Consider the following 26,492-nt stretch of genomic DNA (forward strand, 5'->3'; position numbering starts at 1 on the left):
TTGCCTATTCTTAGCTACATTTTTAGGCAGAAATTTGATGATTTTCTATGTACAAACACTTGATATATTTTGTTTGTTTTCGCTCTTACAGGCTCTTGGTATCTCTTTGGAGACAAGAAGAATTGACATTTTTGAACAGTCAATTTTGAAGTCTGTACGTATATTCTTTCCACATTCAAATAAGTATTACAAGATCATATTGGCAATGCTTGAATTTTTTAGCTGATTACCATGTCAGAATATTGGGTGGGAATAGTTCCCAAGCAATTTATTCTGGTTATCAGGGGTGAATGAATGGGTTGCTTGGTTGTCATGGTACCCTGGTTGTGTGGATTTTTACTCACAATATCGATCACTGGGTTTTTTGGCGGGCTAGACTTTATTATTTACTGGTGTGTTAACAAACACAATTAGTATGATTCACTCTTGGATTGAATGGGTATATTTTCAGCCAGTAAATCTTGTAGCCTTTTTTTTAAGAAGTCCTGCACATGCAACCTGTAGTTTGTTCCATATTATTCTTTGGTGTGTGTTGATGAAACACATTTGCATTTAATGTTTTTGGTAATTCACAAGAGAATCTATGTCAGCCGCTCCAGAGAGCGGCTCTAATGGAATTGAGTGTAAGAAAAAGACAAAGTTTCTGGCAACCTTTTGACCCTGTTTAGTGGTGTGGACAGTCAGCTGTAAGACCCTGTCTCCCAATCACTATGATCTGTTACAGGATGACATCCCATTCATGCTGTCATATGCATTCAAAGTGTGCATGGCCCTGATCCAGAACAGACAGTTCCGCTGTACCATCCTGAAGGTCCTTACTAAACTGTACATGAGTTTAGAGACAGCAGACTACATCAATGTTTGTCAGGTAAGTACCACAAGAAGCTGATTGTCGTCTGCTTCATGGATTGTACAGTAACTGCTGTGATGATCAGCTGAGGGATGTAACTCGAATTAATCTCCATGCAGGAGGACTTGTCTAACATATGTATACAATGAAGTTGCTTCAGTTTCAATCATATGACCATGTCAATCCAAACTGTGTTAGTACATTTTGAGACTGTAAGCTTAGCTGATCTTGGTAGTCCCAGCATTTCTAGTCTAGAAAGGTTAGGTTGGGACGAACAAGATCACCTATGTTTAACAAAACAAAAACCAGCCATATACTAACATGTTTGGGTTAACAGTGTAAGCAAAGATTTCAACATTCTGCATGGCAAAATATCTGTATTCAACTATGTTATCAGAAACCAACTGTTAAGGTTCTGTTGTAATTAAGCTGTGACTACCTGTTACATGTATTGCAGATGTCATTATACTTCGTGTGTGTAGTTCATGGCACTGTGTTTTACATCTCTTTCAGTGCTACATCTTTCTGGACGATCCACAGTCGGTAGCAGACATTTTGGAAAAACTTATCAAAGGAGATGAGGTAGGGGATTATTATATGTTATCAGTTTGACGAGGAACAAAAACAATGATATTGTTGAAATTGCTGGAATATTTTAATCTGTGTAATCTCTCAAATATTAGGTGTCATTCTACAAGAGTCATCATTATCAGTAAAGTGCAAAGGCTCTGAGGTAATGCATTCTTTGTATCACCTGGAGCGATTAGTGTGGAATATTACTAAATGTACCTGTCAATATTGACATGAGACTTCTAAGGCTACTTGACTTATTACCTCCCCTAGGGATGTCATGGTTCTCTGATTACGGGTTAGATTAATTGATTTCTCAGTTGTTGTAGTGTTGTTTCACCAAACTGGTCAGTACCACACCTTCAGTCACTTCGGGCTTTCCACATTGTGTTGTCATGCCACTTTGTTACTGCTAAACACAGCTGTCCATAACCCATTGTTTTGTGTTGTAGGACTCAGTGTTGATGTCATATCAGATAGCTTTTGACTTGTACGAGAGTGCAACCCAGCAGTTCCTGCAGCAGATCCAATCTGCACTTCGTGCTGCCGCCCCCATCCCCATTGTCACACCTGATGCTGCCAAGAAGAAGGAGGAGACCAGCAAGGAAACCAAGGAGGAACCAAAAGAAGGGTATGAAGTGGAGATTTTGTTAACATCAAGTATTCCAGCTATATAACCTTGATCTATGACTAATCAAATCAGGGTCAGACAATCTAGTGATAATAGAGATTGTTGGTTGGTCGTGCTCAGCACTATTCACGCTGTATGCCAGCTGTCTGTGAATAATCAAGTCTGGACCAGACAGTACAGTGATCAACAACATGAGCATTGATCTATGAAATAGGGGGTATGATGACATGTGTCAACCAAGTCGGTGAGTTTGACCACTGTTAGTCACCTCTTAGAACAAGTTTGGGTTAATGAAGACCAATTCTAACTCGGATCTCCACAGGTTAATATTAAAGAAATTATCCATGCCAGAACGGGTTTGTTGGTCACTTGTATGCTTTGAAACACCTGGCAAAGTATGTTTCCTATAAAACAGATGACAAGTTTAACTTTCCCACTTTTGACAAGTTCTTAATCAGTTGTGTGTCTGTTTATCACAGAGATTCCATGGAGACTGATGAAGCAGCCAAACCAACACCACCAGTTCCAGATGTCAGCAGCTTGGTAGGTTCTGCATGACAACAGGGAGTTGTCATGTAGCTTTATGCTGTACCTTCACTACACCATCTTACACAGTAGCTGAGGAGCTTCAATACACCATCTTACACAATAGCTGAGGAGCTTCAATACACCATCTTACACAATAGCTGAGGAGCTTCAATACACCATCTTACACAATAGCTGAGGAGCTTCACCACACCATCTTACACAATAGCTGAGGAGCTTCACTACCCCATCTTACACAATAGCTGAGGAGCTTCACTACACCATCTTACGCAATAGCTGAGGAGCTTCAGTACACCATCTTACGCAATAGCTGAGGAGCTTCAATACACCATCTTATGCAATAGCTGAGGAGCTTCAATACACCATCTTACACAATAGCTGAGGAGGTTCACCACACCATCTTACACAATAGCTGAGGAGCTTCAATACACCATCTTACGCAATAGCTGAGGAGCTTCACTACACCATCTTACGCAATAGCTGAGGAGCTTCACTACACCATCTTACGCAATAGCTGAGGAGCTTCACTACACCATCTTACACAATAGCTGAGGAGCTTCAATACACCATCTTACACAATAGCTGAGGAGCTTCACTACATCTTACACAATAGCTGAGGAGCTTCACTACACCATCTTACACAATAGCTGAGGAGCTTCACCACACCACCTTACACAATAGCTGAGGAGCTTCACCACACCATCTTACACAATAGCTGAGGAGCTTCACTACACCATCTTACACAATAGCTGAGGAGCTTCACTACACCATCTTACACAATAGCTGAGGACTAAAGGATAATGAGCGTTGATGAACTTGACCTGCAGTGGAGACTTAGTCTCAAGATTAGTCATAGCTGTAAGTATTGGCACACTAGTCATATAGAAGATGGAGCTCTAGTGTATGAGGAACTGTAGGAATCCAGGGGCGGCTAAAGCTTTTCGACAAAGGAGGGGTGCACACTGTTGAGAAAGGGTGGGGTGCACACTTCATTTCCACCTGAGTTTCAGTGGTCACTTAACAGAATTTCAGGACAAGAGTGTGGAGGTGCACCCCTACACCCCCCTTCTGGATCGACCTATTGAGTCAACAGGTGCTAAAGTTTCAAAATGCCTAGTACTTACTGAAATTTATTTTTGGGAGTAATTTATCAATGATTAAACAGTTCTTTTGCAGCGTTCTTTTTGTTGCAGCTTCTTTTAACTATCAGTTTTAGTCCAGGTGTATATTCTGTTTTGGAGTATTGTTTTATGATATGAGTGCCTTTTGAACTAGAGGGCCATCATTTGGTTGAATCACTGTGTTCGATGAAGAATGTGTTATCCCTCTGAGATATTGTTTAGAGATTCAAATTGTTAATTGGTAACATGAAGTTAATGTTTTAAGAGACTGGAGCACTATTTACAGACATAGCTGAAAGTGAAAATACAGGTAAAGATACTGATATAGCAGTATTGTTGTTGACAAAGAGCTGTCTTCCACAGAGTGAGAGCGACAAACTGCTGCAGGACAAGCTGACGAAGATACACACCATCCTTGGAGGAGAGACCACCATCTACTTACATCTCCAGTTCCTCATAAAAAACAACAAGTCTGACCTTCTCATACTCAAAAACACAAAGGTACACATGAGAGTGAGTGAGTGAGTGAGTTGAGTTTTACGCCTCACTCTGCAATGTTCCAGCTAAAAGGCGGTGGTCTGTAAATAATCGAGTCTGGACCAGACAATCCAGTGATCAACAGCATGAGCATCGATCAGTGGAATGGGGAACTGATGACGTGTCAACCAAGTCAGCGAGCCTGACCACCTGATCCCATTACTCGCCTTTTGTGACATCATAGTCACCTTTTATGGCAAGGATAGGTAGCTGAAGACTTAGTCTACCCTGGATTTTCACATGTCACACTGGATGAAAAACAGACGAACAGATGAAGTGTTTACCCAAATTTTATCAGATGTTTTCTGGAGAATGTAGGCTTGATAAAAAAAGTGTACAACAATGACATCTACTACATTGTGAGAGAGATGTCGGTTGTTTGTGAATACACACTTCACATAATGAACAGACCAAAATGCTTAGATTGGCTAAGTTCAGACATTATCATTCTCAGGACTTCAGTAACAATAATTTATTTGTCTTTAATATGTTTGTAGTAAATAAAGTATGTCTTTACATCTCTGATCCCGTGAATAGTTGCCTGTACTACAAGCTAAGTGGTGAATGTGACAATGGTTTGTTGTAGGATGCAGTTAGGAACTCTGTGTGTCATTCTGCCACTGTGATAGCAAACTCGTTCATGCATTGCGGCACAACATCAGATCAGTTTCTCAGGTGAGTTGGAAGGTGGTAGTTCATAAACAATTCACATGTAACACAGGAGCAGCTGTCTTACAAATATATTTGGATATTTTGGTATTGAAATCTGTCGACTGAAAACTGACACAGCTGTACATGCCTTAAAGGGCATATCTTGATAAATGTGATGCATTCTAAATGTTATGTGCATAATTTCATTTCACCTTTGAATGATGTTTTAACTTATTTTTCAGAGATAACCTTGACTGGCTTTCTCGAGCCACCAACTGGGCCAAATTTACAGCAACAGCCAGTTTAGGCGTCATTCACAAGGTATGATAGAAAATATATCTTTCTAGTTTGGTTCATACAGACGACAGTTTATTTATCTCGAAATAGGTCAGCTTCTTAAATTGCTGCAAGTTTCAGGAGCTGTTTCAAGAACTTAAGACATTAAGATGCTCCTTGACTATTTCTTGAACTGTAGAAATGTTTTTGTGCTTCACTTAGATTTGATTTGGTCATACAGGATTCTTGAGATATTTTCTCATTTTAAATCATGGGGGAGTTGTGGGGGATCACCAGAGCATGATAGAAATGCGCTGTAACAGTAACTTGACTAAAGTAAAAGTTTGTTGAACGTTGTCCATCTTAAAGGTGAAATGATAGACAAATGTTGAAGTATTATTATCACCTGTATGACCTGTTCCTATGATGTTTCATTGTTTGAAGATGTGCATGACGCTAGAATATTTCTGAATCCCCAGGGACATGAGAAAGAAGCTCTGCAACTTATGTCCTCCTATTTACCTAAAGACACCAGTCCCGGCTCGTCCTACTCAGAAGGGGGAGGGCTCTTTGCTTTAGGTGAGTCAGTCTGGTTGTAGTCCGAGCTGACATTCAGAAATGACAGTCCAGCAATGATTATTACTCTTGCCTTGTATTGAATTTCTTCCAAAATTAAGCTGGAAGTTGAAACAGGTTGAACAGATGGAAGTTTCTTGAGTTTTTTTACATTTTATTCAATTCATGTGACATTTTATGATTTGATACTGTTAATGAGCTGGTGTGGTCTAACATATGCATGAATTCTACCACAGGCCTCATACATGCTAACCACGGAGGGGAAATAACAGACTACCTTCTCAACCAGTTGAAAGATGCATCTACAGATGTAAGTCAACAAAGGAGTACAGAATAGCTATGTTATTTCATTACATTCATAGTTCATTAAACTCCAGAATTTGCTGGTATAACAAATGATGGGAAGCAATCTCAGCTTTTTGTGTGAAGCCAGTATTGTCACAGTGTCTGGTGTTCTGGTCAAGGTCTTACATGAAACAGTTATGTTTCCATTGACTGGACCTGTGAAGATCTGGGTTAGAATCTTCACTGAACAATGCTGGTCGTAAGAGGCAACTAACGGATCAGGTGGTCAAGGTTGTTGACTTGCTTGACATGACATGTCCCAGTTGCATAGATGCTCTTGATCAGTGGATTGTCTGGGTCAGACTTGATTATTTACAGACTGACGCCATTTAGCTTGTGTGTTGCTGAGTGTGATGTAACACAACAACCAACCACTATAAGATCACTGCCTGATGATTTTGATTTTTCCTCATAATTTTTGTTTTCTGTCACTGCAATATCTGGTCCAGAAGCAACTATGGACAAAAAAGGTTTGTTATATCTGTCAATTGTTTGTCGTGAGTAGTTTGCTAAGTTCTCATTGTCATTTGTGTTGCCAGACCATGGAGAATGTTTGTGTTTTCAGATGGTCCGTCATGGAGGCTGTTTAGGTGTGGGTCTTGCAGCCATGGGGACAGCCAGACAAGGTACTAACGCCATCTGTTGAAATTCATGTTTTCCTGTATATACACATGCCTGTGAAGATCCGGGATAAAAATACCTGTGAAGGTCTCTGGGTCTCTGGGTCTCAGCAACCCATGCTTGCCATAAAAGGCAACTATGCTTGTCGTAAGAGGCCACTAACGGGATCGGGTGGTCAGACTTGCTGACTTGGTTGACACATGTCATCGGTTCCCAATTGCGCAGATCGATGCTCATGCTGTTGGCCATTGGATTGTCTGGTCCAGACTCGATTATTTACAGACAGGATATTGTTGAGTGTGGCGTAAAACTGAACTCACTCACTCATTCATGTATGTACTCACTTCCACAGAAGCATGAGATGTTACTTGTGCCATGGACAAGTCAATACCACTTTGTGACTTAGTCACTATTTGACTCCACATAGTCACAGTATTGGACCTGACTATGAACAGTGTTGAGATAATCTTCAGCCTACTGGGTGCTCATGATATGCAAACATCACATTATGTTTTGGTCATGATTCAAAGTTTGAATGCAAAATGATAAAACTACGCAAGTCAGTTGTGTGAAAATGAAATGTAATGTTTTCTGATCAAAACAATTCCGACCACTGTTTAACTGGCTGCTGAACATGTGCTGGATTTGCTGAATCGTTCTTGTCTGAATTGCATGTAGATGATTCATTTGATATTCAGCCTGGTCAATATTTATTTCTACCTGAACATTTTGTTGCAGACATATATGAACAGCTAAAGTTCAATTTGTACCAGGATGATGCTGTCACAGGTCAGTGTCATGGATTTTTTATTTTCAACTTTTAGCGCAAGATACATTTGAACTGAGGTATATAAATGAAAGGCGTCCAGATAGTAGTCACCCTCACCCTGTATGGAACACATCTATCTACAAAACCCTATTAAACATTCCAGAAATGGAACATAATACTTCCACACATCCATCCATGTACTTGGTCATTACTGTCATTAGTGACAGAATATTTAGTATCTCAGTAAGTGGGTAAGAGTTCCACCCGTAACTCCACGCTTTTCTGTTATGATTATTTCAAGCGGTAAGGGCTAGGATTAGGGTAGGCTATCTATAAGAAACCATCTGTTTTTTGGCATCGAATGATACGGATGACAGTCTTTCCTGCAAATGTTCTTGTCTTTTATTACATACTTTTAGTTTACTCCAAGAGTTAATGCAAACATACTTTGGAAAAACTTCTGCTTGTACCCTGCCCTTAAACATCATTCTAGTCAAATCATGTCACCTGAATATATATTCCTAATGTGATAACAATGAGTGTTAACACATTTCTCTGATTGTATCTGAACATGTACAGAAAGACTTCCAAAAATGCCACTCGAAGCAATGTTTCCTCACTGTTAAAATTTATGGGGAGACAGGTTAAAGTCTTACCCATACTTTATCAAGTCAGTGCAATACTGTATACAGACAATAGATATGTAACTTACTTTGTCTTTATTCCAACTTGTCCCTTCACTGATCTGAGCAGGCCTGTCATCTGCTGATAGAGTTGAACATACAGCATGCAGTATTACAATAGGTGTAAGCTTGGCCAATCAGACCATTGAGCTTCTTGGCATGGGGCAGTTAGAGAGTGTTATGCTAAAGAAGAGATGTGTGGTATTGATGACTGTTGAGACTGAACAGACTGACAACTAATTATTTATAAGACACATACTTTCTCTTTCACTCTCTCTCACACTGACACTGATCACAATACAGCTGAAACACTGCTAAAGTGACTATAAATCTCACACACACAGTAATATACTGGACAAAAATAGTTAGGGATGTATGTAAATTTTGAAATTCCGTATAATGATCTGTTTGTTCATTGACACACCGATAAAATATTAATCATAAAATTACCAATATCCCTAATTTATTTTGTCCAGTATATAAACCTAACTTATTCACTTCCTCAGTCCACCTTTGCTACTATTTATAGAACTTAAAATGCCTGCCCATATGATTTACCACCCCCAAGACTTTAGAGTATGTTACATGTAGATGATATTAAACTTTGTTCTGTATGACAGATAAACATGTATCATGATGAACAAATAGTTACATGATGAACAAATAGTTACATGATGAACAAATAGTTACATGATGAACAACACCACATCCCATTCTCCTTGTGATCATTATCAGTACAAAACTACTTTAACTCACTTTCGTGTGGAGGTATTTATGCAGAGTTGTGATGCACCAGTGACCAGAGAGATAGCAGTCACATTGGCAATATTTTAGCTATATTGTGCTGTGACAGAAAGGAGAGAAAATATATAAGAAATATATAAGAAGAGAAATATATGAGACCTGAGATCTGATAGGAGGCTATAGATACAGTAGAAACAACAACTGGCCAAGCCATGGCGGGATCCTGTAGCTGATGACAAAGAGAACCACAATAAATTACATAACTTTGTTATAGTACTCCACCAAATAATCCACCCAAAGCTGGACAATGAACACACATTTACTGAAGTGGCAGTAAAATGCCTTCATCAATTTAAAAGAGTAATTGGCCTTAAAAAAGAATATTATCACTGTTTTGAAATCTAAATGTAATCACAATTTTGCCTGCTGTTTTATGTAAAGTGGTTGTAATGTGTTACTCTTGTAATTCTTTTTTAGAGTAATAAACCAGTGAAGGTCCCCGGGGAAGAATAGGCCTTCAGCAACCCATGCTTGCCATGAAAGGCGACTATGCTTGTTGTAAGAGGCAACATAATGGGATCGGGTGGTCAGGCTCGTTGACTTGTTGACACATCATTGGTGCCCAACTACGAGATCGATGCTCATGTTGTTGATCACTGAAATGTCTGGTCCAGACTCGATTTTTTACAGACCACCACCATATAGCTGGAATATTGTTGAGTGTGGCGTAAAACTAAACTCACCCACTCACTTTAGAGTAATAAGGAATGTATATAATATTTACATTCTGGCAGATATAAGTTACTTTCTGTAATATGTACATGTTACTTAGTATGATGTTGTTATTTTGCAGGAGAAGCAGCTGGCTTGGCTATGGGGCTGGTGATGCTGGGAACTAAGTCAGCCACAGCCATCGAGGATATGGTTGCTGTAAGTAGTCAGAGATATATAGTATTGCTCAGTGATGTCTTCAAGATATTCCACACATAATCCTTATCCTTATCATAATATCATACAATCCAGCTGGGATCCTGGGTCAGGATAGATAATCATATTCAGTTTGGCGTAAGACAACATTCAGTCGCAACAAAACTCTTTCTGTGGCATTCTGTTGTTGTCTCATCTAGATTCTTTAGGTTTGAATATTATTAGGTGTATTTTTTAAGTATGTCAATCTGGGGATTAGACGGCCAGTATGTTTGAATGAAGGTACTGTTTGCCGTTTTTTACTTATCTTAATCTCTGTGATCTGTCTGTAATTATCCTGACACAACATGGTTGTTACTTACCTCGTGAGTATAGGGAGCTTCAAAGAGTTTATTAGAGACTGAGTTTAGTCAAATCAAATCAAATCAAATCCAATGAATGATGAACTTAGTTCACTGCATGTGTTAATACTTAAGGATGGTAAAGGGAAGTTTCAGTGACTGACACAGTAGAATAGGGTGACTGTTTTGGTGTTGATTGAAATGAAGAAGGAAAGAGTAAAGATAAAAGTATTAATATCCAAATTCTTATGGTCGTCATTCTTGTAAAACTGAGAAGTTTTTTCTACTATGGAAATCACGAAGATACTTATCATAATGTTTTCAATCTTGCTATCTTTTATTTTGAACCTTTTTTTGTAGTATGCCCAGGAAACTCAGCATGAAAAGATCCTGCGAGGTCTGGCTGTAGGAATCTCCCTGACCATGTATGGGCGCCTGGAGGAGGCGGACGCCCTGATTGAGAGTCTGACTCGGGACAAGGACCCTATCTTGCGGTGGTCAGGGATGAACACTATTGCCATGGCGTACTGTGGATCGGGAAACAACCAGGCCATCAGGAAGCTCCTGCATGTGGCTGTAAGTCTGCCTTTCAATCAAACCACAATTTTTAACTTTGCATTGAGATATCAAGGTATTTTTTGAATATCCAAATTCATATATTGTTCATGACTATGAAGGAGTATTCCATCAGTGATCTACATTCCTAGTATTTAATGACAAGCCCACTCATGCAATACTCATACATTCCTGTCGTATACCCAGTCTCTTCTGAACCCTGTGCTTCTCATATCTTCCACCTCTAACAGGATCTGGTGGTCAGACTCGCTGACTTGGTTGACACATGTCATCGGTTCTCAATTGCGCAGATCTATGCTTATGGTGTTGATCACTGGATTGTCTGGTCCAGACTTGATTATTTACAGACTGCCGCCATATAACTTGAATATTGCTGAGTATGGCGTAAAACTAAACTCACTCACTCACTCACTCATTCATACCTTCCTCAACAATCCCATCTGGACTTAGGACCGTCTGTTTACTCACCACATCCCTTCAATCTCATGTGACCCCTTCGTTTCCAATAATTTTCTTTTTAAAATTGTTCATTCTTATTGTATGGCCAGAGTACATGGGTGCTATGTACTGTGTATCTCAATTATTGTGTCCTCCAACATGATGTTGCTGGAATATTGCTAAAAGTGGTGTTAAACTAAACTCACTCACTTGCTGTGTTTCTGCGACTATGCTTGTCGTAAGAGGCGACTAACAGGATCTGGTGGTTGTGCTCGCTGACTTGGTTGACACATGTCATCGGTTCCCAGTTGCTCAGACCGATGCTCATGTTGTTGATCACTGGATTGTCTGGTCCAGACTCGATTATTTACAGACCGCCGCCATATGGCTGGAATATTGCTGAGTGCGGCGTAAAACTAAACTCACTCACTCACTCACTGCTGTGTGTCTATGTGTGATCTGATTTGGGATTGTCACTGTTCTTCCTGTGTAATCTGAGTACATGGGTGTCCTCTACTGTGTATCTACATGTGGTCTGATTTAGCACTGACACTATTCGGTCAGGGTACTCCTGTGTTAGTCATTTCAGACTATGTAAGAACACAAAGACAGCTTGAAGCACTTCCCAAATCATTTCATTATGAGTTTGATGTTGTCTGTTTGTAGCTGAATTAACTAAACTTGTGTTGATTTTGCTCTTTGACATTTAGCTTTAATCATAAAAAATAGGATTGTTGCCTCAGGAGCTTTTCAACTATTGAACAACATTTAATCTTCAGTGCCTGCAGCTCTGATTAAATTATGTCTTCAAAGAGCCTTGTTTCTTGTTGGGTCGCATTCATTTGACGCATTATATCCTTTCTTGGCTTTATAAGAAAGCAGTTTTTTATGTGCATGTTTTGTGAAGGATGGAGCTATATTAGCATGATTAATCAAAGCGTGTGTTGTTGACAGTGCAGGAAGCAGTGGTAGAAGGGACACAACTCTTGAGATACTGACGGTACATTTCCACTGCAAGATAGGCTATTGGATGTTCAGTGTGTTGCGTGGGAGGCTGGTTGAAGAGCAAGGCATGGGATGGGAGGAATGTTAGGTGTTCTGGTCAAGTGGGTGGATGGGAGTGCTGTTAGAAGTATGTGGGTTGATGTGTTGGGGGTAATTTGTGCAGTTTTGTTGGATGATGTGTTGAGGTGGTTTTGTTGGATGTGTATTGAGGTTATATATCTATGAGTTAGTTTCTGTGTATTTTGAGTAATGAGGCTTTGATATATCAACATGAAATTGCTTGCGTGGTATAACTCAGGCTAAATGATTAACTACTATATCATCTATATAAAATGTTCATTGAAAAAATCAGTGTGCCCAGTCATCTGCCTGAGAAACTGGATTGACATCTTTGGTCAAGCTGCTTGTACAACTGATGATTGATTAGAAGATGAAAAATTGTAATTTTTTCATCATCTGCCTCGTGTTTAGCATGAAGAGGTGGATATAGTATTAGGCTACGTTCATACATACGTAGGAATTGGAATATCTTAAGAACCATTGACTAGATTCTTTTCATATTTGGTACCTAGGTTCATCACAGTGTAAGAAAGGTCCCAGTAGGGTTTGGTGACCATGTCCTTCATTTCAAGGTTACAAGGTCACTTGTTTTACTATTTTTAGCAAGATATCTCAAGGACCATTCTCTGGATTTTCTTCATATTCAGCATCAAGCTTTATCGACAAGTCGACTTTGGTGACCTTCACTTAATTTTCAAGGTCATGGCGACACTTTAAAGATTTCAGCATGTGTAGCTTGTTAGCGAGATACCTCAAGAACTGCTCAATGGATTTTTATACCTCTGGCATGTAATGCGGGGGGATATAGTCGATGCCTCGTCCATCCGTCCGTCCGTCATTTTGTTTGTGGAGCATAACTCAGAAAACGTTCAATATTTTAGACCAAACTTGTTAGATATAGTAATCTCAGCCTGTGGTTGTGCCTATTGCTATTTACAGAATTTTGGTATTTATATTTTTTTGTTTTTCCATGGAACATTTTGGTGTTAGTCTTATGGTAGAGTGGGCTTCGTTTCCGGAGGAGAACTCAAAAATTGTTCTGCAAAACTTGGTAGATATATCAATCATAACTTAAAGTGGTGCCTTTTGCTATGTACAGGTTTTTGTGATTTATTATTTTCTCAGATTCCATGGAAACGTTTTGGACATAGTCTTAAAATGGAGGGATGGGCTTCGTTTCCAGAGCAGAACTCCAAAACCATTCAATATTTTTCGGCAAAACTTGGTAGATATATCAATCTGAACCTAATGTGGTGCCTTTTGCTACTTACAGGTTTTTGTGATTTATTATTTTCTCAGTTTCCATGGAAATGTTTCGGACTTTCTCTCAAAAGTGAGAGGTGTGTTTTGTTTCCGGAGCAGAACTCAAAAACTTCTTAATATCTGTCAGTGTTACTTGGTAGATATGTGTGGCAGACCCCAAAGTGGTGCCTTTTGCTATTTAAACCATTTCATATCTTTCAAAAGATCTTGGCAGATATATGAGACAGATCTTGAAATGGAGACTTTTTTTAAATACAGATATATGGCATATATATTTTTCATGAATTCCATGGAAACAATTCAGACTTGGTCTAAAAACACAATAAGTAACTGTCAGATGATTTGTCCTTTCAAATATGTGGGGGCCGGGGGGATATGTCATCTTCTGATGCCTCTTGTATCATCATATTCGACATCAAGCTTCATCCAGGGAAGGTGCAGGACCAAGTTATATTTTTAGTGACCTTCACATATTTTCAACATGTTAACCTGCATGTAAAGAATGTCAGGGTGATATCTCAAGAACCGTTTCTTCATTTTTGACACCAAGATTCAATTAGGGAAGGCGCAAGGTCCAGTAGATTTGGGTGACCTGGGTCACAGCAACATGTTGAAGATTTCAACATGTTAAACTGCATGTTAAGATTGTTAGCAAGATATGTCAGGAACAGTTCACTGGATTTTCTTCTTAGATTTTCAAGACTTCATTTGAATGTTTTTCAATAAACAGTTCCTTTATTACTATTTATGCATGTTGTACACTGTGACTTATATGTCAACATCAAAGTGAGTCTTGAAATTATTTCTGCCATTGAACAACTGCAGAGAAAGACATCAAGAGATGTTGCTTGTTTATGTTTTTAGACATTTAGCTTCATCTTTAATTACGATCTACACTTTCATTACTTATTATGTTTGAATTGAAAATTTGCGGCAGGGGATTATGTCACCTTAATGACAATTCTTGTTTTGTTTACACGAAAGTAGTAAGAGATTGTTGATATTGAGATAAGACTTTACTTATTGTGTTTGACATTTTGCATCTTATCAGCGGTATCTTACTGAAGGTGAGGTGACATAAGTAAACTATATCTGCAACCTCATGGTTGTTACGAGATGAAACCTTTAAAGGACCACTAAACTCAGTTTTTTGGTACTCTTTTTATCACTGCATATGAAAGACTTTTGGTTAGTCATGAACGAAACACCATTGTCTTTTTAAAAAAACTTGTGGTTAATTAATACCAAGCGCTTAAAAGTTGCTTAAACGCCATCTGCTTCTCTCTCGCCCGCAAACGAAACCGCAGACAGGTTACGTAACTCTGTCGCCAGAGCCCTACAGTGACGTCATAGAAGGAACGGTTTCCAGTTAAATGTATAGAAAATGTGTAGGAAGCTGGTCATTTTGCTGATTTCTCGACGTCACCAAAGACATGAAGAATTGTTGTGTTGCCGTCAATTGTTCCTTGGGGTCGGGTGATGGTGTCACTATGCACAGATTTCCACCAGACTCCGTAGTTTGTGCTTAAATTGGTTGTTAGTGTGTGCGAAGTGAGCTTTGTGGAAGCCTGTGGTATATACTAAATCGGATGGTTCGCCCCCTACCACGCTTCCAGGATAGAAAATGGAGTTCAAGTTTCATCGAGTTTTTAAAATCAAGACTGCTTACTACACATTGCTGACCAAAAGGACTTTGCATGGATATAATGCTTTCTTCCTCGGAAACGAGGTTGTTGTCGAAGTGACAATATTATCGTAAGTAATATTATACTGACCCCTTATATTGACCGATTCCAAGAGTGAAATTGTTATGTTATGAGCAATGTCATGTAAAATCCTAATGTCCATCAAGAAAATACATATTTTACTACCAGTAGAAAGTAATATTGATTTTGTAAGTCAGTGAAAACAAACTTAAGTAGCATTCATCCTCAGACAGGACACCGCCATTTTTGAAAATCGTGAAGTCACGGGCTAAAGTCCGTTGGAGTTACTGAGATTATGATTTGTTCGCTTCTAGTTAGAAAATCAAAACTACTTTTTACTGATAGTTAAATATGCATTTGAATCATGGCCAAAAGGATTTTGCATGACACAACTTTTAACATTTGGACTTTTTCCAAGGAAGCAAGGTAGGGGTCGAAGTGACATTTATATTGCAAGCAATGTTATATTGACCTCCACCTCGCTTCCAAGAGTGAAATTGTTATGTTATAAGCAATGTCATGTAAAATCCTAATGGCCATCAATAAAATACATATTTTACTACCAGTAGAAAGTAATTGTCCTTTTGTAAGTCGGTGAAAACAAACTTAAATAGCATTCATCCCAAGACAGGGCGCCGCCATTTTTGAAAATCATGAAGTCAAATCCATTTCAATTAATGAGATTATGTATGGTTTGTTCTCATCAAGTTAGACAATCAAAACTACGTAAATATGTATTTGAATCATTACCAAAAGGAGTTTGCATGACACAACCTGTAACATAACCTAAGCGAGGTCGGTGTCGAAGTGAAAATACTGCGTGATAAATTTCTTCACTTGCTAAATTTACTTGGTTTGTATGTATGTAGACACTTGTCAATATATGTCTTTATATTTGGTCTCATAATCCTAATTATTTTATAATCATACTTGTATGCATTTTGAAACTTAATAAAAAGAAGCGATCTGCGAGTGTATAACAGGAATGTAATATGTAGACATTTCATAGTTTTCCTACATGAATCATAATTCGCACACACGCCCTAGTGTATGTCGTCTGCATCATTACATTTAACGACGAAAACAATGATTCTGTTGAAAGCTATGACAACATATTAAAACGAAAATGCAAATATCAAAATTAAAGTTATAGGAGCAATGTCAGGCTATTACCTTCTTCGAGGAATGTATCCATCAATATCCACAAAAACAAGTGATATATAATTCATCTGCAGATTTCCCAAGTGATGTGTCTTTTAACAGTCTAATATACGAAAACGTGATGTATCGTTTCAGGTTTTTCACATTGCTGTATAGTTTCATTGGTTACCCAAGATAGCACACCTGGCAACTAATTGCATAATGTGCGTCTTTGTTTTTGAAAAGTTATTTAGTTAGCCAATAATGAGCAATCAATCAATGTATTGGCGGTTAATCCTTTGAAAGAAGGGCATTGTTTTACGTAGACACAGACACGACAGAGTGTATACAGTATACATTAGTAAATGTACATACATAAACACTACATTTTGACAAATCCCCCATTTAAATGCCCATAAAACTAATTAATCAATCAGCGTGTTATCGGTTAATCCTTTGATCGATCCAGACAAAAGAAATGCCAAATGGGGGCCTTTGTCGGGTAATCTAAGTGGCGTTACCACTAATTTTACCTGTTATAAATTCATTAACTGAGCATCAAGTGAATGATGACAAATAACGTGTAGGTTTATACCACCTAATACGGATTACAACCTACCGACACCAAGTGATTTTTGACAGAATCGTCTGTGAAAACAAGGGTTGTAACTCGAAATCTAGGCAAAGCAGGAGACAAAACTAAATGATGGTAGATTGTGAGAACATGTAGCTTTCATTTTTCTCAACAGTTTTCGTGATTTCAGGTTTGTACAAACCTGTAAACGAAATCGTTCAGCGCCTGAAATGTAGATGAATACTGCACAGACCCTCATTTCTATACCCACTATTACATCAAGGAGATGCTCTGCTCTGATTGGTTGAAATTTCGTTTGTGGCTGAGAATTTTGCACTGTTGACAAAATGGTCGATTTAAGGTAATTAAAGATCGAAATGAGCATTTTTAATGACGGGGTTTCATTTATTACGATGTCAACAAGTGATTTTGCGTTTGTACCCTATTAGAGTATATGTGACCTTTAAGTAAGAATTAGGTGTGAAACCAGATTTGTCTTGGTACATCTACACAGTTTGACCTCTGTCAATTTGTCACATGTTCCAGCTGTGTCTTGAAGCATGTTTCAATTTGACCTGTCTCAGATTTGTCTACATGTGTTCAGCTGTGTCTTGGTACACCTGAACGTCCCCCATAGACCTGTTTTCCATTGCCCACATGTGTTCATCTGTGTCTTGGTACACCGGCTGGTCTTACTTAGACCTGTCTCTGATTGCCCACATGTGTTCACCTGTGTCTTGGAACACCTGAATGTCCCCCATAGACCTGTTTTCCATTGACCACATGTGTTCATCTGTGTCTTTGTACACCTGCCGGTCTTACTGAGACCTGTCTCTGATTGCCCACTTGTTCAGCTGTGTCATGGCACACCTGCATGTCTGCCTGTGATATGTCTCCGATTGCCCACATGTGTTCATCTGTGTCGTGGAACACCTGAATGTCCCCCATAGACCTGTTTTCCATTGACCACATGTGTTCATCTGTGTCTTGGTACACCCACCTGTCTGACTTTGACCTGTGTCTCTGATTGCCCATGTGTTCAGCTGTGTCATGGCACACCTGCATGTCTGACTTTGACCTGTCTCTGATTGCCCACATGTGTTCACCTGTGTCTTGGTGTACTTTAGTGTGTGGAAGACTGATGAACAGGATGATATAACCAGCTGTCACACACTATTATTTGGATATTGCGGATATGAGCATGAGATGATCCATTTGTACACTTCTCGTTCCCACTTAATGTCTGCAACCTTATTAACATTTACCAGTTGATAATGTTTGATGAGTCTGGACAACATATTAATATTCACAGACATCTTAAGTTTAGAGGTTTTCTATTTTCATTCAATCTTAATACATATCCAGCACAGTGAATAAGTGGTGTTGCTCTTTAGTCTGTATCTAATTTGAAAAGTTGTAGGACGATGGGTTACTGATGAATCATTGTCTACAGAAGCAGCCAAGAGTGGCTCCCTCTCAGACTGGGGATAGAAATAGGGAGAGTTACTTACTGTTTGCAGATGGTGCATTGATTTTCTATTAATATTCTTCACTGCGTAACATAATGCCAGTGTCCACTTTTAAATATTGATTTGTGAAGATATTTCCAACAATGTCTTCCACAGAGGATTATGTTGTAAGAATAATTTCTGGCTCAGCTACAACTTGGTCTGGATGGTGGTTATGAAAGATTACATTAGTTGTGTGTTTCATGCTATCGACCACTAGTTTTATCTGGACCATGCTTGATAATATAGTGGCAGTCGTAAAATACTGGCAATATTACTGAACAGCATAAATTATTGTAGCACTCATTCACTTTCAGAAGCTGGTATGCAAGCGTTATTTATAGTTATCGTAATTGATTCTGACACAATTTAAATCCCTTGTGATAAACTTTCAACGGTTGAGCTCATGCTACTCTATTTTTCATACCTAAAATCTACAGATGGTGCCAGGATGGATGTCAAGTGTTGTAGACTTGAGATCACAGGCTTCAGTTTTCATATCCTTAAATGAATATTGGAACACCCATGTCCCAATGGTGTGGCAGTGTCTGTATGACTCATGGAACTGCTTACATGCAGTTGGGATTCACTTGGAGTAAAAATCTCCACGCCCACTCACTCATTATTAATCAAATGCACTAAAACATTTGTTTTTTTTATGTTTCCTTGACACTGTGCATCTGATTGCTGTATCTAAATGATGAGCTGTGGAATGATATCTGTTGCCATCCAAAGAAGTTCCAATTTGTTACACTTCAAAACCCACCAAGTGGCAACAATTTTTTTATAACTTAACTTAAACTATTTAACTGACTTTAAGAATGTCTCCTAGAATTTTTATATTTGTCACTAAATAATATGTGAATAAATCTCGTGAATGCAATGAAGTGTGAGCTCCCCAAAGTGGAATCCAACATGGATGAATGCTATGCTGTTTCATGCTTGAGATAAGGTGTATTATTGGTGAGGGTTTATAGTAATTAATGAGTGAATGAATGATTTTGTTTCAGCATCCTGTCTTAGTCTATATACACAGGGTGCCCTTTATTAGAGCAGGTGCATTAGTCAGCTTGTGAGCATCTCCATGTCCTTTTATGTAGTGTGGCGTGTCTACTGGTTGTAGCATGTTCAGATATTGTTCTGCAGTAAGCTGGTAAATAGATTTGGCTGAAGTTGCAATGATGGTGTCAGTCCAGTATTGTATTTCTGATTAAAATTGACTTTCTATTAAGTCCACTCACTACACAAGACTCTTGCCAAGTTCAGCTCATTGCCAGCTACTGTCTCCGAACAGTGTTGGTGCTGTCTATTTCCTTATTACTGTAGTCCTATCTATGTGCAGATTTGATTCTGGTGTTGGTCACCTTTCGTTAATTCTGTAAGCTTTCTTACAGTCAAACCTTTTGCTTTAATGAACTTGAGACCTGTCATAGAAAGGGAATTAAATCTTCTTTTGTTTGACGTCCTTTCCTTGCTCTGGACAGTTTACTTTCATTCTTGTCAATATTGATTTATTTTACTTCAAATATGTTCTTAAAGACGTATGTTGTGTAGGGCTGCGCAAGGTTTATTGGTATTTACCAGTTCATACATGAAAATGATTCGTATTGCAATATGCTGATAAAAAAATGACATTTTGAAAGTATTCGGAAAACTTCGTAACACTCAGAAATCCAAAGATTTTTCTGTTTTTCACCCAGACAATGGTGTGGTGATGATGACAATGGTGTGGTGATGATGATAATGGTGATGTTTGTGGCGAAGGTATTGATGGTGGAAATGATGGTGATGAAAATGACATTTAACAGGAGTGATAATTTTAGGTTTGAAGTTGTTTTCTTAAGTTTTGTTCAAGTATGTCAAAATGTTTTGGATTAAAGATTTACTCATTAATGATCAGTGATGTCTGATATGTCCTGACCAGGTTGAGTTGTCTATAATCTCAGGGCCTGTTTTGCCAGTGGAGAAAATAGTTCAAACTAGTTACAACTGTTTTAATGTGAATTGTTTTCCTCGTTTCATTTGTGCCAAGTATTATTTACATTGCTATTTTGTCATAATTGATAGTTTTTATTAAATCCTAATCAGACATAGTGATTATTTGGTGCCTTTGCATCAGTGTGATTATTATAAGTAGTTTTTGCTAATTGCAGTATGTTGCAGTACATATTGTAATACATGCATTTGCATTGCAATATATGGCAGTATGAGCATGTCCTGCCATACCTACCCTAATGCGGTGGATGTCTCTGTTATATGCCGGTAGGTGACCTGGTCATTAAATGGAAATGGAACTGTTTTAAAAAATGGTGAATAAAAACAAATGTAGGTTCTCACTCTGTGGTCATGATGCTTAGAGCATGTCAGAAAAAAGAGATGTTGCAGCCTGGCATCACCATCATCATCATCATCATCATCATCATCATCATCATCATCATCATCATCATCATCATCATCATCGGTAGGGTAGTCTTGTGGTTGAAGTGTTTGCTTGTCACACTGGAGACCCGGGGTCGATTCCCCACATGGGTACAATGTGTGAAACCCATTTCTGGTTTCCCAGTCATGATATTGCTTGAATATTGCTAAAAGTGGTGTAAAACTAAACTAGCTCACTCACTCATGATCACCATCGTCATCATCATGCTAATATTCATCATCATCATTAATATAACGATCAAGATGGAAGGGGCACCACTGATATGAACATGTCAAGTTTCAGTCCACTTGCTGTCTTCGTCCAGCATCTTGGAACTGACAGAGGTCCAGTCCCTATCTTCATTGATACCTAGCTAGCATTAACTGGCAGTAAAATGAAGAAATGCTAGAGTTAATGTTCTGGAGCTAACTTTTATACCTGATCGGATGAAGAATTGTCACATATTGGCAGAAGTTGGGATTTCTTTGATTGATTTCGTGTCTTTATGGATAGTGGTGAGTGTGGGACCTACTTTTGTTAATAGGTGTGTGAGACCATCAGTTTTCTGCCCTGATGGTTGTAGAGGATCTTGCCAGCATGCACATGGCTACTCACTCAAGGGAAAGATCAACTTCTTGACTTTACGCTGAATCACTTGTTATTGTTGACACTTCACATGTTTTCAAGTGAAATGATAATTTGTGGTAATGTCTAAAATGTGAAAGTTGATGACTTAATTCAGTGAACATGGCCAAGGTATGGTAATGCTGATTATGACATACATTTTTGTTTTCCGAAATGCAGGAATCTACAAGTGTGTGACAAAGAAATAATGAATACAAGGGAATTCCATTTGAAGTCTACAGCGTCCTACTATGGTTGTGTGAAGGGACAAAAGGTTGCATGTGTTTAGCCATAGTGGCCAGGTTCACAGTGAGTCACTGTAACCTGATGTGGATATCAGTGGATTCATTGCCTTGACTGCAACAAACAACATCATGGAAATGAAATTTCTTTAGAGTGGGGTTCTGTGATCACCATGGACAAAGCTATTAAGGATGTAATAAGAAGTTGATTATGTAATAATGGAAGCAATTTTCTGACCTTTCCTTGAATTATCTGGTTTTTATAATTCTTTCTAAAAAATGTTTTGTCCATTCTTTAATAGGGCCTTGCTTCACATAGTTAATAATATTGATAATTAGTGTAAGTTAGAATAAATCTGTCTTTTTACCAGCGCTGAGTCAATATAAGTGCTGTTATTAGAAGAGGGTTTTGGAACATAACTCTTTAGGTACACCTTGGAAAAGGCAATATTGCAGATGAGTTCATTTCATCTCATGTCAGTGCATGTGATCTGTGTCTTTTATATTCTCCATTACATGTAACAAGAAGAAACAATCTAATTTCTCTTTTGGGGGCTGACATCTGTCATTTCCACAAAGAGAATAAAAACAACATCCATGATGGCAGCATTGCTTTACTTAAGTTTTGTTTTTGAGACTCTTGGAGAATTCTGTCTTCATAGCTTCAAGTCTCACAGTTATCTGAAGTGTACAAGATCTGAGACAAGCTGCTTGATTGTCATTCAGGCAGCTGAGATGCTGAAAGCAATGTTAAGACAAAACCATTACGATTATATGTTGTCGGTTCATCCAGACATACCTCCTCTGAGCCAGTGCTGAATGTGTTATCCGCGACATTGAGAGAAGCTTGTCGTTGTTTCATTAATACACTTCCCATGGGTACCTGAGTTGGCCTTCTCAACCAATGCTTGTTGTAAGAAATGACTGACAAGGTTGGTGGTCAGTCCTGCTGACTTGGCTGGTGCTTATCATATCAGTCACTGGATTGAGTGGATAACGTGTTGATTATTTACATACTGCAGTCATATGGATGAAAATTTTTTATCATACATTGATAATGTATCATACAACACACAAGCTAAAAAAACCACCAAACTCAGAATAGTTCCAAGTTTCTCATTGGAAAGATGATACACTTATGATTGATTGATCGCATGTTTCATCTGGCTTGTCATGTATCACTTGTTTGGATTGATGTTCATTCTGTCAGCCTCTGGCTTTCCTGGCAGTAACAAAAGTAACAAAACCTTGTTATAGGTTTAACTTTGTTAAAATAAGTTATATGGGATAATGTCTGCAAAGAACTTCTAATATTCAAGGTCCTGTGAAGGATTAGAATTTATCATTAGCAATTAATACATCTCAATGGGGGACTTAATGGGCAGAGTAAGTGAACTGATTACATGACCATATCACAAGGGCATGGTCATTGCTCATAATATCAATTACTGGCAGTGTTTATTCTAGCCTTAAGAAAAATGGGCCCATGGCCCAGCTGTCCTCATTTATATGGACCATTTAGAAAATGGTATGAGTCATGTCAAATTGCTGTGACTTGTGAGATATACAATACTTAGTAGTTACTCATTTGAGTTCACTTACATGTACAATATTTGACGTCCAGTATGTGTGTGGTCAGCAATATGAACAAGAGAAATGGAACCATGATTTGTTCAGCATTTATTTGACAGTTAAAATTAATTCAAAATGAATTTAAAAAACAACACTGCAACACTAAACCAACAGTTTTCTCAATAGTATTTAAACACCACAAGTGGAAGGAAGAGTGAGAGTTAGGAAGGTTGAGGACAATATATTTGTCAGACTGTTAAGGAAGCTATTGAGTGTAACAAGTGTTCAGGGTTCAATGTTCAGTTGATTTTGAGAAGTAAGAACTGACATTACCTGATCGAAAGGAAATGATTGTGATTTTTTATTGTTAAGGATCAACTTTAATTCTCTGCTTCAACTGATGGTATGTAATCAGTAGATTTGGCATGTTCTGCGTTCTGGTCTGATAATTGTCTGTGCCTTTCAACGGGAAACTCATTATTTTTGTGATGGATAATACACATCATCGTGACAAGCTTTTTGCCTTTTCGCAACAAAAGAGAAATTTTGACTGCTGGTATGCCATGGCACCCAAAGTACAAAAGTGCTACATGCAAAGTGACTGGATCTCTCAAAGAAACCGACTAATCGGAAACTGGAGAAGTGCGTCAAAGTTTTCATAACATGGATTTGAAGGCTTCACACTGTCATTTGAAACAGCTTGCAATTGAAATTCATGTGTACACTTCCTGGAATTCAAAACAATAACAGCTTGCTTGATTGCGAAGAAGGTAACACATTTTGTTATCCCCCAAGCATGTGCTATTTTACAGATTTTTGGCACTTTTTTTTGTGTTTTTCCATGGAACATTTGGGTGTTAGTCTAATGGTGGGGTGGACTTCGTTTACAGAGTGCAACTCAAAAATCGTTCAATAATTATCTGTGAAACTAGGTAGATATATCAATCAGAACCCAAAGTGCTGCCTTTTGCTATGTACAGGTTTTTGTGATTTATGTTTTTCTCGGTTTCCATGGAAACATTTTTTACTTAGTCTCAAAAATGAGGGGTGTGTTTCGTTTCCAGAGCAGAACTCAAAAACGTCTTAATATCTGTCAGTAAAACTTGGTAGATGTGTGTGGGAGACCCAGAAGTGCAACCTTTTGCTCTTTACAGGTTTTTTGTGGTTTATAATTTTCCCATTTTCCACAGAAACGATTCTGACTTAATCTCAGAATGGAGGGATGGGTTTTGTTTCTGGAGCACAACTCGAAAACTTTCGCCAAAATTTGGCAGATATGTGAGGCAGACCACGAAGTGGTGCCTTTTGCTATTTACAAAGTTTTGGCATTTCTATTTTCCCAGTTTCAGTGGAAACAATTCGGACGTAGTCTCAAAAGGGAGGGATTGGCTTCGTTTCCGGAGCACAGCTTGAAAACCATTTGATATCTTTCAACAGGTCTTGGTAGATATATGAGACAGATCTTGAAGTGGTGCGTTTTGCTGTTTACAGATATCTATGGCATTTATATTTTCATGATTTCCATGGAAACGATTCAAACTTAGTCTAAAAATGTATCAAGTAACCTTCAGAAGATTTGTCCTTTCAAATATGTGGGGGCCGGGGGATATGTCATCTTCTGATGACTCTTGTTACAATGAAACTAAGCCTGTATTTTGCGTTTTGCTTGAATTGACGCTTGAAAACAAATATGTAGTGCTTCTTGGATTCATGTTTAATGTCTTGTGTGCACCAACATGGCCCGCCAGTATTCTTAGAATGCATCATATAAACTTTCAGTGCATGAAATGCGCAAGGGCATGGCCTAGAATGAACACTGCACTAGTCCAGACTCATACAGTTGGGCAATTGTGAGTGTGGCTCCATATATCATAAATATTGAAGGAGTTGTTAGACATGTCTGCTATACACCTTTTAAATTGTCGTTAGACATATCTGTTTTGAAAATATGACTCATTTATACAAATCATTCCTTGATTACACAAATTTTCATAATCTTGTGTACAAGTCAACTTACCTTGCTCCGACAGCGCTGCTTGGAGGAGTCAGAATGATTCCTTGAACTCTAGTCATACTGTCTACCAAGATGCTGTTTGCTGCATCTATAACAGATCATTTTCAAGTAAACCATTCTTCACTGATATTTATGTGAATGTATATTTATACTTGGCAAATTAATAGTTAAAAATGTTTCTTGGTGTAAGGTGACTGAGATACACAACATTATCAGGTTGCATGGAGCTTGGCTCAGGGTTTCCCATCGTTCTGTCTCCCTATATCAGTGACAACATGACACTCTCTATTGTGTGTTGGCTGTAATTGAAACAGGAGATGGAGCTATGATAGCTGTTCTTCTGTGAAGCACATGGCAGAGAGCAGCAGACTTGTAGCTGCCATTAATCAGATCAGGTTAAGACAATGCTACATTAATGACAATGAGACGTTGAACTTGTGTCCATCTCAGCTTCTGTCTCGAAACCCATTCTGTTTGAGTGTTGTATGAGCTAGGTGAATTGATATTGTGTATGTATTATCTGTGATTAATATGAAAGACTGAAATGTCAGCTGCTTCTTTCTCTCATTAATGAAGGCTGAAAATGTTAAGGTGAAATTTACCGTGACTCATGGGATGAATATAATTTGACACCACAGACTCATTGTTTTCTCAATCTGAAATTTGTTATTACTTCACCTGAAATGAAAGTGGAGACTTGTTAACACAATAATTTCTGTCTTGAAGCAAGATAAAGAAAAACTAAATGGCTATTTCCAGATATTCTCCCTACCATAACTGACTGGTCTTTTAATTTTTCCCCCATTTTATCACGTCTGCATGATTTTGTGTTGAGAGTAGACTTCAATTGTTCTTGATTTCGTTTAGTGGCATTTAGAAGTTGTATATATGACTAAGATCTCTATGGATAAATCTTCTAATTTAACACTTTGAAACACCATGTTTTTAGGATCATTTCAGACCTGTTCATCAGGAAAACTGACAATTGGTGAAGGGGTTTGAATTGAAAACACCCCAAAACGTTGTGTTTCAAAGAATTAAAACGAAGATTTGTCCATAAAAGATCTTGTTATGATTCTTATGTAGAAAATTAATGGCTTTGGGAAAGTTCAAATCAGGAATCTGTTTTCCCATTAGTTTGAGCCCTGCAATTTGAAATTATT

General features: G+C 38.3%; 1 protein-coding gene across 1 annotated transcript in view; it reads left to right on the top strand.

Moving 5' to 3' along the window:
• LOC137281471 (26S proteasome non-ATPase regulatory subunit 1-like) overlaps nucleotides 1–26,492 on the top strand; it is a 274,250-nt gene that overhangs the window by 7,029 nt on the left and 240,729 nt on the right. The window contains exons 7-20 of the mRNA XM_067812714.1: nucleotides 92–154; nucleotides 725–868; nucleotides 1,364–1,432; nucleotides 1,873–2,051; nucleotides 2,531–2,594; nucleotides 4,082–4,219; nucleotides 4,842–4,930; nucleotides 5,149–5,227; nucleotides 5,662–5,761; nucleotides 5,995–6,068; nucleotides 6,669–6,729; nucleotides 7,463–7,513; nucleotides 9,774–9,850; nucleotides 10,549–10,764. Of these exons, the coding sequence (XP_067668815.1) occupies nucleotides 92–154; nucleotides 725–868; nucleotides 1,364–1,432; nucleotides 1,873–2,051; nucleotides 2,531–2,594; nucleotides 4,082–4,219; nucleotides 4,842–4,930; nucleotides 5,149–5,227; nucleotides 5,662–5,761; nucleotides 5,995–6,068; nucleotides 6,669–6,729; nucleotides 7,463–7,513; nucleotides 9,774–9,850; nucleotides 10,549–10,764 (1,404 nt within the window). The remainder of the gene's footprint in view (nucleotides 1–91; nucleotides 155–724; nucleotides 869–1,363; nucleotides 1,433–1,872; nucleotides 2,052–2,530; nucleotides 2,595–4,081; nucleotides 4,220–4,841; nucleotides 4,931–5,148; nucleotides 5,228–5,661; nucleotides 5,762–5,994; nucleotides 6,069–6,668; nucleotides 6,730–7,462; nucleotides 7,514–9,773; nucleotides 9,851–10,548; nucleotides 10,765–26,492) is intronic.

The sequence above is a fragment of the Haliotis asinina genome, chromosome 4 (genome assembly GCF_037392515.1).
Source record: "Haliotis asinina isolate JCU_RB_2024 chromosome 4, JCU_Hal_asi_v2, whole genome shotgun sequence".
Taxonomy (NCBI): Eukaryota; Metazoa; Mollusca; class Gastropoda; order Lepetellida; family Haliotidae; genus Haliotis; species Haliotis asinina.